This window comes from Lissotriton vulgaris, chromosome 11 (genome assembly GCF_964263255.1).
Source record: "Lissotriton vulgaris chromosome 11, aLisVul1.2, whole genome shotgun sequence".
Classification (NCBI taxonomy): domain Eukaryota; kingdom Metazoa; phylum Chordata; class Amphibia; order Caudata; family Salamandridae; genus Lissotriton; species Lissotriton vulgaris.
The window spans coordinates 61828916-61842795 of record NC_141699.1 but is presented as its reverse complement, the minus strand read 5'-3'; the positions used below and the strand labels follow the sequence as shown (position 1 = coordinate 61842795).

At 45.9% G+C, this 13880-nt stretch overlaps 1 protein-coding gene across 1 annotated transcript; it reads left to right on the top strand.

The window, feature by feature from the left end:
- Positions 1 to 440: 440 nt before the first annotated feature.
- Positions 441 to 10300, top strand: LOC147678964 (uncharacterized). The gene is made up of 3 exons (XM_086942447.1): positions 441 to 621; positions 6090 to 6667; positions 10259 to 10300. The coding sequence occupies exons 1-3, from the start codon at positions 441 to 443 to the stop codon at positions 10298 to 10300; spliced, it is 801 nt and encodes a 266-aa protein (XP_086798573.1).
- The last annotated feature ends 3580 nt before the right edge of the window (positions 10301 to 13880 follow it).

The following is a 13880-nucleotide window of genomic DNA, read 5'->3' as shown; positions in this document are numbered from 1 at the left end:
TTGCGGAACGGCGCACGTGTACGCATCGCTGCGTCACTATTACGTTGCGTCAGAATCCGGAAAACGCCAAAAACACGCGCATCTATCACCTAATTCTCCCGCAAATGGAAAAAATTGCCACCATGGAGCCTGAAGGACAGAGCAGCAGCCAAGGAAACCTGCCACATGGCAGCCAGGATGCCCAGCCTGCAACACAGGGAGAAACTCTTGGAAAGAGGAAGCGCAAAACAAATTTCAGTGCTGAGGAGAATGATACACTGATAAGTGAGGTAACAGACCACCAGCACCAGCTGTTTGCCAGTTCCAAATTGCCACTAGCCAAAAAAGAGGCCATTTGGCTGGACATATTGACCAAGGTGAACAGTGTGGGACAATCTAGGCGGACAGTCATTGACCTAAAAAAACGGTGGAATGATATCAAGCGCCGCACTAAAGAAAAAATGGCCAAAAACCGGAAAGACTCTGGGCTTACAGGAGGAGGCAGCCCATCACAACAAGAAGAGCTGGATGACCTTGAGGAGCGGGTTGCAGCGGTCATCCCAGAGGAGTTGGTCGTTGGAATCTCAGGGCAGGACAGTGCACTGCATGAGGAACTGGAAGAGACACAGGAAGACACACAGGGTAAGTCCCTACAAGGGGAAATGTGCAAATAAGGTAATGTTGTGCTGTGCAGAAAGTAAGGTGGGTGGTTCAATTACTGACGTGTTGTGGAAAGCAGGGTCTACAAAATGTATTGTACCACGGACATGCACATGTTACATTTGGGAAACAGCTACCCCTGTGCAAGTAAACCTATATGTCCAAAGTGAAGTCCCAGCCCACTGCTGCACCTGACAAGTGCCACACGCAGGTGCAAAGATATAACTACCCTCCTGAAAAGAAAATCACACAACATCCTGCAACAGACCGAGTGTCACACTTGTATGACTTGGACTGCTACCACTGTGCTGGCAGGATGTAATTTTGTTCATGTAGTGGTGCCACAATGTGCCACACCCACAATAATAGGCCACAGACAGCCATCTAACATAGTACAACATATCATGTCATTGCATCATTACCACATTAAAGTGTCAGAAAGCGCACTTCCAGGGCTGTTGCTAAGGGTATACCCAGAAACATCTATGTCCAATTGACAATGTACAATAGGAACATCAAAATGTAACTATCATGCTGCGCAACAAAGATATGCATACACAGAGTCTGTGTAAGGCATGCAAACCTGAATTAAAACGTAATCTCCCCTCCATGATAAAAACAACATATCTCTTTTGCATTCAAGTGGACACATAGAAAGGTTAAAAATCTGTTCATCACTGCATCATGCACGAATGTGTCCTTTCCATGCACACAAACACTGATCCCCTGCACAGCTGGACCCCCTGCAACATGGTGCAAGTCTGCCTGGGTTGGCGCATGGCAAGCATTGTGTACCTGTGTTGTTGCGAAGGACAGGTGTGCTGCTGAGTATGGCCATGGGCCTGGTCACGATAATGTAGTTGTCGTAGTACATGGTCAACCTTGGCACATTAGAGTGCCTGCTCATTCTGAGTGTACCAGTGTATGGGTTAACAATGCCTCTTTGATGATTGTCGTGCTGCCACATGCAGGTGACACAGAAGTTGTCAGTGACAGTGATGGTGATGTCTGTAGCAGAGTTATGTCCTGGCAGGTGAGGTAGCATACAGGGTTGAAGGTGAGGAGGTACCTGACATTGTATACTTGCAGTGTTCAAGAGGAATAAACCTTTGTTCACAGTGTGTACCTGAGGCAGTCAAATGCAAACAGCGTACAGTATGGTAGCCGTTGTGTCATGCGATGACCATTTCAATGTATGCTGCACAATGTCAACTATGCAATGCATGTGTTCCAAAATAATATATACAAATTCTACTTCTTTGTGACACAATTATGTTGTGATTGAAGTCATACATGTGGTAATGTGTGTCACTATGTGAAAAAAATAAATATTTACAAATGTGAAAGAGTATTAAAAATGTTGTGCATTTATGTGTCAAACACTAACAATTGGTAGTGTCATGGGGGATAAATGTCTGAACTATTATTTGGATAGGTGTACATCATGAGAAATATGGGGTAACATCACAGATTATGAACCAATGCTGTGTACTTAATTTTTGGCTATGATAAATGGTGTGTGCAGCACTCACAAATCTGACTCCATTGTGTGTGTTGTGGTTGTTCATAAAGGTATTGAATGCTTCAGGTCTGGGTGTGTGGTGACAAGGAAACTCAATCCATGTACTCACTGAACTTTGAACAGTGTATTTAAAGTCTCCGCTGTGAAACACCTACTCTACAGTTGCAACATGCCAAGTATGAACAATGAATGAAATGGAATGTCATGACACGGCATGTTTTGGTATAATGTATGTGCCTTTTTGTACAAGAGTGTCACACCTGTTGTCCATGGGGGCACAATGTCAAACATTGGCAATTGTGGAGGGAGAGCTGTGAGTTAACAAATGCAGGACAGAACAATCAATGTATCATGGTTGCAGGGATGTGTGTGTGAGTGTGTGCAGCAAAACATATAGAGGCCCATTCACAGAATGAACTCAAGACTCAATTCTAATCTTACTACTATATAGTAATTCACAGCATGCACTTACTACTTTTTCACATTCACACAATGAACTTAATACTATTGGCATTCACAGAAGTAACGATTTTGCCTAAAGTGTCTCTGAACACAGACTTAAGATAGAGTAAAGGCAAAATCCTAACTCCTGTGAATACCAAAAGTACTAAGTTCATTATGTGAATGCCCAAAGTACTAAGGGCCTTATTTATGAAGGCCTTGCGCCGCTGGTGCGTCACTTTTTCCCATGTAAAAAGTGACGCACCGGCGGCGCAAGGCCTTCATAAATAAGGCCCTAAGTGTATGCTATCAACACCAAAAAAGTATCAAGTTTACTATTGAGTTTCAAGTTTGTTTTGCAAATCCGGAACACATTGAGGGAAGTCACACCTCAAAGATGTGTCCCAGTTCTCTGCAGCCTATGCAACCCTGCCTTTGTGTCACGTGAAAGGAATCCGCCAGCCAGGCTCACTACTCTGAGTCAATCACAATGCTGTGAAGTGTTGGTGTCACTTGTAATAGTAAGTGGGACAATACATGCTGGAATGTTGGCCATGTTTGCCATGGATCCAGAAATCCAGCCTGTATACCTAACATGGAAGTGGGTATTACTGCTCTGGTCATCATAAGTGGTACCTGAGTCACCTTGGCAATATGCACATGAGCCACATTATGTAATATGGCCCCTACCCACCCTCCCATGCCATGATGACACATAGCATTATCACATCAGTCACTCATCCCTTCGGTCTCCATAATAAGTCATTTCAGTTCTCTCATCTGAGCCCACAATCCACATATGGTCTATGAACTACCACTAAGGCCACCACCCCTGTGTTCATGTGTTCCCTCATCACTGAATATTGTAAGTCGCAATTAGCCTACTCCATGTCAGCCGCTGTGCAAGCCCACAGCAGACGGATGTACATGGTGTGCTGAAGCCACGCCTATGGGAAGTCCAAATGTGCCCATCTGGGTCTCAAATCCAATCATTTCCAGCAGCAACTGATATACAGTCATTCACTGATGCAGCTCAGCCAGCCTCCATGCACTTATACATGGAAAACATTTGAGAATGACAACAGGCCTTTCCAAACATGACCCACAGACATTGCACATGCCTACACTGCTGACAAACCTCTAACACCACCCTGGTGTCAAACACAGCCTACACCAACGTTACTGCAAGTGAAAGTCACACCTGGATACACAACTGTGCATACCACACCTCCACACTGTGCAAGCCTAACAAACAGCACTACAGGGACACGGCATGATAGAGCACTGATCTCTAAGAAGCAAGAGGCACCAGCAGATACCTTTAGAAGAAATGTATAAACACCAAGACACCTGGGGCCTTATTTATGAAGGACTTGCGCCGCCGGTGCGTCACTTTTTACATGGGAAAAAGTGACGCATTGGTGCCGCAAGTCCTTCATGAATAAGGCCCCTGAAATGTAAAACACATACATGGCCCCAATGAGGGAGAACCACAAAAAAACAATCCTACATAATGGAAATTCCTGCCAACTAGGCAAGGTCCTGCATTTATACAAGAACCTATGCTGCAAAGCCACAGACATCACCCTGGCACTACAGACCTGTGATAAGTGTCCAACAAAGTTCACCATAAACAACAACAATTTCACTACAATAACTTTCCCGTACACATGAGATGCCACAGGCAGCACCACCCACACCTCTCACAACACAACAGCCATACTACCATACCCACCGGGACACCAGTCACAGCTCAATGCACACCCTCAAACATGAGATACAGCCACCTGTGAGATCAGTACAGCCCTGTCCTCATTATATCAACAACAGCACCAAGATCACCATATTCACAGCCACAGGTGACATCTCCACCCTCCGGGACCAGGAGCTGTGAGTGTGCTCCAACACAGACTAACAGCACACAGATTTGCCACACTACATGATGCAGGATTCTAAGGAACATTGCTCAACTGGGTCACTCACCCCACCAAGAGGTTCAAGGATCAGACTGACAACCTTCGCCTTCAAATGCACTTAATTCCAATGCTGAATGCAAGAGGGACCATCTATGTGTCTGACCCCTGTCAACATCAACAGGGCTGCCTCAGCACCATATGAAACCAAACACAGCCTCAACATTGTATCCATTGCTGATGACAGACTACTCATACTCTCTCACACCTAAGACTACACCAACTAAACACATGAAAAACAGTGAGGAATGCAGTACGTCCCAGTCTGCATCAACCACAGCTGCATGTAATCAAAATCAGAGAATACCGAATTCTGTGTCCTTGGAACAACTCCTTCAGCATGTGAAAACACATGTTGCATCTACCACTCTGATGGGAAGGGGCTGCCACTAACGCTCAAAGAGATACGTCTTGATGAGTCCTCTGAATGGGAGTAGGTCCTGGGTGTGCCGTAGATGGCCTGGGAGTGCAAGGTCTTGGCGGTGAGGTAGGACAGGGAACTGCTGCTGGAGGTTGGTCATCAGATGCGGTGGACAGCGGTGAGGGGTAGGCTGGTGGAGTGGACGTGGCGTGTGGGGGTGTAGAAGGTGAGTCTGCTGCACATGTAGGGTTGCCCGGCCTAATGGAGTGCATTGTGTGTCTGGTTGTGGAGCTTCAAGCTGATCCACTTGCTGTTGGGGAACCAGTGTAGGTCTCACATTTGGGGGATGATGTTGCTGCGGTGGGGGACGTTGACAATCAATGAGCCGTAAGTGCATTGGATGTGTTGCAGTAGTAGTAGGTCTATTTCAGGGAATCCTGCCTACAGTGCATTGCAGTAGTCCAGTCTGCTGGTGCTCAGGGCCTGTGTCACAGTTATTTTTGTCTGGGGTGGGGATCCACTTGCGGATCCTGCATAGCATGTGGAGGCAGTTGTAGCATGAGGGGAAGATGGCGTTGACCTGCTCAGACATGGAGAGGGAGGAGTACTGGAAGTATTGTAAGTTGCGTGTATGGTCAGTGAGTGTTGTTGCTGTTCCCAGTGTGGTTGCACGACAGGAGTAGTCCCAGGCTCAGGGTGTGGGTCCGAGGATGATGACCTGTGTCATCTCCAAGTACAGTTTCACACTGCTGCTCCTCATCCAGTTGGTGAGGGACTTCATTTCCACGTGGAGGTTTGTTCATGGTGTGTGTGGGTCCCTGGTGATGGAGTGCAAAATGCCACATGCACTTCCTACTGTGCTGGAATGTGTCCCCAATACACACCAACTAAACAGACATCAGGACATGCACTCAAGTAGAATGTTGCAAGTGTGCAAGCACTGTCTGCCCATGTGCCATGTTTTTTTGTAAAGTTCGTATCCATCAAATGATTAATGCCATGTCACTTTTTGTACACATGAGTGATGATGTGTCGCTTGAGCTTTGACATGTTGAAACACAGCAAAGTCAAAAATGGTAGATGACTCTAAATTGTGCATTTGTACACCACATGTCAGACATGATCATAAACCTACATCTATTTTTGATTTCAGGCCATGGTACACCTAATCTGGAGCTGGAAGCCATGTTTGAAACGGACAATGAGGGTGGTGAAAGTGTAACCAGTATGGGCCCAGAAATCATCCAGGACATAATCCAATCACTACAAACTCCCCCTCCACCCACAAGAAGGCAAAGCAGCCCAGTGGGATCTCCGGTTGGCCAACAGGGAAGCACTCCTATGCCACCTCCCACAACATCTGTGCCTCACCAGTCGCCAAACACACTAAATACATTTGAACAGCGTGTAGTGGATGTGCAGAGTCAGTTGGCACAGGAGGTGCGTAAGGGCATTGAGAGCATGGCAGGGACCCTAGAGGGAGTGCTCCGGTGCCTAACCTCAAATCCTGCCAGTGCGGAAACTGGTAGCACCACTGAAGCACCACCACGCACTTTGTTTGACGCCATGACAGAAATTTCAGAAGTCATGCAGCAGAGACACAGACTAATGCCCACCACAATTGCCAGCTCTGAGGTGGCCAACACTCTGAAAGAAATACAGGACACCCTCAAGCAAATGACAGCCAAACAGGATGAATACCTCACTAAATTGGCTGACTATCAACGAGATGTGACAGCTGTGCTTGAGAGCCAGCAAATAATGCTGAATGCATTTATGCGGTACCTGATGGGCATTGAACATGTTCCAGGTCAAACACCATCGACATCTGCAGTCCATGAAGTGGCTATGCCTACTGTGTCGACTGCCCCACTGGTCACACCATCAGCTGTGACAAACCCATCTGATGAAGATGAATCAGAAGATTTCCCAGTCCTCCGCAGAACAATGCGTTAGAAGCACATATTGTCAGTGTCATATCTTTGTAATGATGTAATGTTCTATGGTCTCTGTGCTCACAGTATTCCAGAGTGTGGAATCCAGGGGGCAGTACACAGATAAACAGTTACTGTGAGAGTTGGTCCTTGGATCTCCCTGTGGTTGTTACTTTGAATAAACTACATTTTCTTCTACAATCCACTGTACTTCAAGTCATTACAGTCAGGAGTCGGATTTTCCTTCACGAGCAATTGTCATCACAAACTACATGTTCCACAAACCCTGTGATCTGGGTGGAGTACATAAGGGTGGAACCTATGGAGAAAGACGTAGGATTAATTTTGTACCTGACCCGTAGGTGGAGTAGGAGGTTCATCCTTGGGAGTGCGTGTTCCTTGTGTTTCCTTGTCTTGGTCCTCTCTCCTGCTCCATGACAAACAACATCAAGAGGTCCCTCCTAGACGCCACAGCAAAATCCACACAATCCTCAAAGTCGGTCACACTGCCAATCCATAGACAATATACATTGCTTCATTTCCAGAAACAATGTTCCACAACACACTAGCTGCCACACTCCACTATGGCATGCGGCAAGGTAATACACCACACTGGATTGTCTCCTCCCTTGCAGAGCAGATGATTCTGCATAACACATTTCACTGTACAACACACAGAGTACTGATGCTGAGTCCCTCAGTGACTGTCCATCAGTACCTTTGTCTACTATGTGTACATGGCCCCACTTGCTGATAACATCAGTGGACATGGACTCTGCATATTACCCTACGCCTAATACACCCAGCTCTGCCTCTCCCTCACCAAGGTACACAACATCACAGGACACAACCACAATGGATGCAAGATGTGCCAACAAGTATGTGCCTCAGCTGGACAAATCTCCATTTGTTGTCAAAAGAGGACATCACCCTCACAACAACCACTACCACATGGGACTATACCTGGGGGTACCCTGGCCTGGATAAACAGTTCACCACTCATATGTCTAACACAAACTATACATTGTACAGAACACATCCCTCACCCTGTCAGTATGGATACTAGTAGTATCCTCACCATAGTACTTCACCCTCTGCAAACTGTGCAAGAGCATCAAAATTATTGTCAACTGATGCATTGATTAGACCTGCCACACATCCATCTTCATCATCCGGTTCTATGTTAATGGCCTCAATATCAGTATCAAAAATACCCTCCGGACAAAATTGATTAACGTCCAGACAACCGTAGGTAGACGTTCCCAGTGGCTCACATGATTATACCACTACCGCCAGCACATACAGGAGCACTACTGCATCCACACCCATACAGATATACTGACACTAAAGGAGTTCACACACGCCTACACAGTCAGCCACAACCCTGGGCAAGCAAACCTCTACCAATGAATCTGCTTCTAGGCCCACAAGACATACGTCTGCAATACAGACCTAGCCATGGTCACATTTCCCTGCATCTACATAGCCAGCTTGTTAACCAGCTTTCTTTTCCACTTGCAGGAAAGACGTGGGTCATACTGGCCCTCAGCATTGTGAAACACTGCAAACATTGAGCTACAGTCTCAATACCAGGTGGCCCAATTAATGACGGCCATTGTGCCATCTGACCCTCACTTGTTGTGACGTTGTGTGACGCCTAACCCTGCCTAATAGTCATCATCCATCACCAAGGCACATGGTCATGCGATAATGCAGCATGCATCAAATCTGACCCTTACACGCCTTGTTCTGCGTTACAGGCACGTGCAATGGGTGTTGCTGGGTGCCTTGCCAACAACATCCATTTGCTGTTCACACTGGCCCAGATGTAATAGGAACATGAAATGGTAAGCTTTGTCCAGAAATACACTGACCCAAGGCAGGCTTGACGAAGGCTCAATGTTGAGAATTATGAAGAAGTCTACTTGTCTCACCTTTATCACACAATGCAGTACATATTGTAAGAGGAGGAGCCCGTTGTGATGATTGATTAACTGAGAGGTGTCCGTTCATGTACAAGTCTGATGGTCCCCGCAAGGCAGACACACTTGCCCCATTGTGCAAAGGTGACTGCGTTAGCGAAGAACAGGACATTGTACAACAGTGATGGTGAGAACAACAGGACTGCGCTGTATCTTGCAGACATGGCACGGTCCTGCCCTCCCTCCTGCAAAAGGGTAGCGCAACTGGAAGGGCTGCTGTGCTCCACTATGGAGAAACGTAATGAAAGACGTCCCACAATCTTTACACATGATTGTTGTTCACATGGGCTCACCTGAGACGCATTAGCTAAAGTCCCTCAAGGGTGAGTATTGGCCTGTATGAATTAGTGATAGTGTAAGAACAACTGGCTTAGAATAGCCAACACGTAATGGTAATCTCAGATATGAGATCATTGTTGACATTCCTTGTCCAGCAAGGATAACACTCACCCAGAACTTATTTCACAACTTCATATGCCTACAAGTCAGAGTCATTGTGAAAGATAAATAGGATTTATTTGCAAAAATAGTTCACACTAAATAAAATCTATGCTAAACTACACTACACTTATCAAAACTATAAATCACATCCTAAACTAAGCTAATCTAAGGCGCTAACATCTACACTTATCTTGTCTAACTTATCCTATACCTACCTCACACATACTACACAGCACACAGATGACCCCCCACCCCCTATTCAACAATCACACATCAGGCACACATACACTTAATCTAAACACATACTAATTAACCTAACTAAACAAGTATATATTTTTTTTGATTTTTTAAAAATTTTTTAAACATTTAACATACACTATACATCAACCCCCCACCCACTCCTAATAACTTAACACTTATCCTAACACTATTCCTAAGTACTAAAACTATCCTAATAAATATCTGACTACTTTAACATTTAAACAAGAACAAGGTCCGTAACTTGACAGGTGGTACACCATGTCATCAACAACCACAGTTCTGCAATGTCGTTATTCCTGCTCGTCCATTGCAGCAATGGTGGCCTTCAGGTCAGCAACCATGGACAACAGGGTGGCCAGCTGCAGCTGCATGCCCGCAACCTGCAAAGTCAACTCCTTTTGGCCCTTTTCAAAAGTGTCCATCTTGGCCTCTATTTTGTCTATCTTGGCCATCAGGAGCACACCGTCAATATCAGCCTGCGCACAAGCCTGTTTAGGTGGGGCTACTGCAGCTCCACCTGTCATTGTCCCAAGGGCCTGTGCAATGTTGGTTCCTGATTTAGGATGAGTGCTTGTCACTGGGCTCAGATTAGAGGCATGTCCAGATGTGGAACAACCTGCAGATTGACTATCCATTTGGGGGTCTACATCTGCATGTGAGCCAGTTGCTGGTCCAGACTCAATGTGTGACCTTTTCCCCTTTAGATTCCTGCTCCGCATTTTGCATGGGGAAGTGGGAGTTGGTGATCTCCAGGCCCCTTCAGCACGTGAAGCATCATGTCGGCGTCCCATCTGTCGGAATGCACGACCAACATTGCGAATGTGTCTCTATCTTTCCAGACGGATGCGATACTGCCTCTCCTCATCTTGTGACATGTTGTCTGTAATGGAGCAATGACATCCACATCAGTCTGCACTTACACATTGACACCTGTACACATGCACATTATGCGATCTTCAGAACATTTTGGCAAGGGCCTATCGTTAACAGGGCATCTATTTCAAAGCATGGGGTCATCATCATCGATTGTCATGCACAGGGATGCTAAGTGATGTTGCGTAATACCTAAGATGATAATCACTGTAGATGACATGTAAGGCATCAATACATATGAGATGGTACATTCAAATACATTTGTCCTGGGCATGAACCCAATGCCCCCCATTCACATATGCAAGCTCCTTCTCAACATGATGCAAGAGCATCTGTGTGCAGGCAAGTTATCTCTCGGCATTGTAATTTGACACTTCATACGCAGATACAAACCAAGGTATAGGGACCATCAGCACTGTATGCTGCACAAGGCAACACACATGTGAAAAGCACCATGTAAACAAAAACATGGGCACATTAGCATTGTATTGGAAGGAGAAACACAGGTGTGCACTGCAATAGATTTGGGGACTGACTCCTATCATGTGACTCTTGTACATGGGGTGCTGCTTGGTAGTAAATATGTGGTGTGTTTTCACACAAGGCAACACACACTGCACAACACTTCCATGGTAGACGCTTCTTGACAGGGGACAACATATAGACAGCATCAAGGGCTGGTATGTGGATTGACTATGCATGATCATTGATGCAATGCACATTTAAGCACATGTACATCATACCATATCAACTACTGATGTCAATAGGGAATTGTGCCGGTGACCCTTTCAGTAGCATAGGTAAGTGCATGACTGTTGTGCTAATTAATGATGGACTTGCAGCACTGTTCCATCCCTATTACAATGGCAAGTACTGACACACGTGGGGCACAAGCAAGTTGAACTTGTAGGAGGAATATCTATGTACTACTACAATGAGCATGTCTCATGTAGCCATGGTATGAATACACTGACTGTCACGTACCCCAAGGGTCCTTGCTCAGCACAACAGTCTTCGACATCTCCATGAGCACACTTGCCACCATTGCATACACACACCACCACAACATAATATCCAATGCCAATAACACCCATCTGGTACTGTGCCTCACCCAAGACCCAGCCACAACCAAACACAACCAACATGAAGGAAAGATAGCCACTGCAGAATGGAAGAAGGTCAGTCAGCAGATACTGTAGACACACAATACAGAGGTTCTCAGCCTTGGCTAATCAACTAGCGCCAGGGACGCCGCCTATTGGTCAACAACAATGGTGACTGCAACAACACCCACGGACCATACACCCCACTTGGGATTTTTCCAGGTCTACTCACTCACAACTAACAAACAAGTGGACATCATGTCATCCTTCTGAATTTTCACCCTGCGCATGGTCCAATAGATATTCAGGTGGATCACCATGGGAACGTGTGAGACGGTCAGCCAGGCCATCATCGACACCCAACTGTACAAGGGGAATGCCCCATACACAGGAATCAATGCCAGACTTCACTTAGAACTACTACCCATAGTGAAAGCATCGGCACAACTCTTCTACGACATCCTTCATCACTGCAGCATTTCTACAGGCCAAAATGACCAACACTGGATCACCGTCAACACAAGGATCACGTTGAGGCTCCTCACACACACACACACGCACACACACATGACATGGGCCCAGAATGACTCCTCAAGGGGCTCTTGTTCTCTGATCCTACCGGCCACCTCTGCTCCACCAGCCTCCCACTAGCCACCATACCAAGGATTGACTGCTCCACCACTGGAGGTAGATCACCCTCCTACCTGGCCACAAAGACATGAAACACCCTTGGGGCACAACTACGACAGACCAGGACCATCTTACCTTCATTTAATAACTGAAGACCTAACTATTTCATGAGTAGCAGCACACCCCCTCCCTTCAGTGACTTGAGACCCTCACACCTGAGTATGGTGCTCTATGGAGGGCTAGATGTATTTTTTGAATGTGGTCTATTTTTGTGTGATGTATACTTACAGCAGCACAATTAGTGTTACTGTGTACCATGCACACTGTAACACCTCATACATGTGACCCTAATATTTGTGTTCATGCATTTCCACATGGTGCCATTGAGTCATTGACACTTCCATGCACATGTGATGTGTAAACAGGATGCATGCAAGAATGATGCATTTCGACTGTCTGCATACATGTCATGCATGAGGAGACATTGTAAGCATACAGACAAAGATAGTAATGATTTCACACTCACCAGTGGCCTTAGGATCCTTGAAGGACTCCACCTCTTCCCTTGTGTATGGTGGTGGCCCACCTACAAGTGAAAGACAATATACCAGAATGTCAGCGTATGCAGCATATTTCCACACAGTACAGACATTACATGAGAGTCAGTTGTATCCTCAAGATTGGTTTACGTGCGTCCCATGAGTCAACGTACATCAGACAACAGTCTATGGCTAACTGCTTCACATGTGAAGCACACTCTTGCACTGCATGTATTACACACATGTGATCCCTTGTTTGTGTTGTCACATTGAGATGGCATTTGCTAAAAATCTGCACACTAGGTCCATTGAGAAAATATGTCATTGTCATGTCGATGTATGTGATTGTGCTTTGAAGAATGTATTTAAACCGTATGGGATACCTTCCTGTACATCAATGGTCAAACTGCATACACATGTGTTGTTGTGTGCTGCACAATGCAGCTGCACACAGGTAAATATGACATACATGGATACATTTATACTTCACTCCCTGTGGCGCCTCACTTACACCTCCCCAGGGCAGGCATGTGCTTTTTGCGCTGCCTCACACTCGTACATCTCTGGCCTTATCTTCATAGGTCTTGCGCCGCCAGAGCATTACTTTGACACATGTTAATGAGTGTTGCTGCGGCGCCAGAAGGCCTTCATTACAGAGGGCCCTGGTGCATTGACTAAGGTCCATGGATGTTGGTGTGAAGATGGCAAAGAACACACATTGCACGCCCTTTTGACACATAACAATGCATTGAAAGTGCTGACCTTTATCATGCATCATTATGCCTCAATGAGCGGCATAGTCCAGCATGGTGAAGATCAATTTTGCTTGTGCGTTACCACTACGTCAGTAGAGGCCATGTGTATCATGCCTTTTGTGAATTGCTAAGTCTGACAATTGCAGGATTTTGCCGTTGGAGCATTTCAAACTGACTACGTCCATGGCTTAGGATGTATGACACATTTTGCATTTACGGAATTTGAACATTTTTGTGAACAACAATTTGCCATAGCATGTTGGTATTTGCAAATTTGCTATTAGTTAAGTGCTATGGGCCTCATTTATGACTTTTTGCCGTAGGGAAGCGCAGCAGGCCTTCCTGCTGCGCTTCCCTACGGCAAAAGAAAAGGGCAGAAATGCGCCATATCTATTAGATACGGCGCATTCCTGTCCTTTTCCCCTG

Excerpts from the sequence above, each read along its gene's own strand:
- LOC147678964 (XM_086942447.1), top strand. The coding sequence starts at position 441 with ATGGCCAAAAACCGGAAAGACTCTGGGCTTACAGGAGGAGGCAGCCCA. Across the intron at positions 622-6,089 it reads GACACAGGAAGACACACAGG|GCCATGGTACACCTAATCTG; the intron begins GTAAGTCCCTAC and ends TTTTGATTTCAG. Across the intron at positions 6,668-10,258 it reads TGGCTGACTATCAACGAGAT|ATTCCTGCTCCGCATTTTGC; the intron begins GTGACAGCTGTG and ends TTTCCCCTTTAG.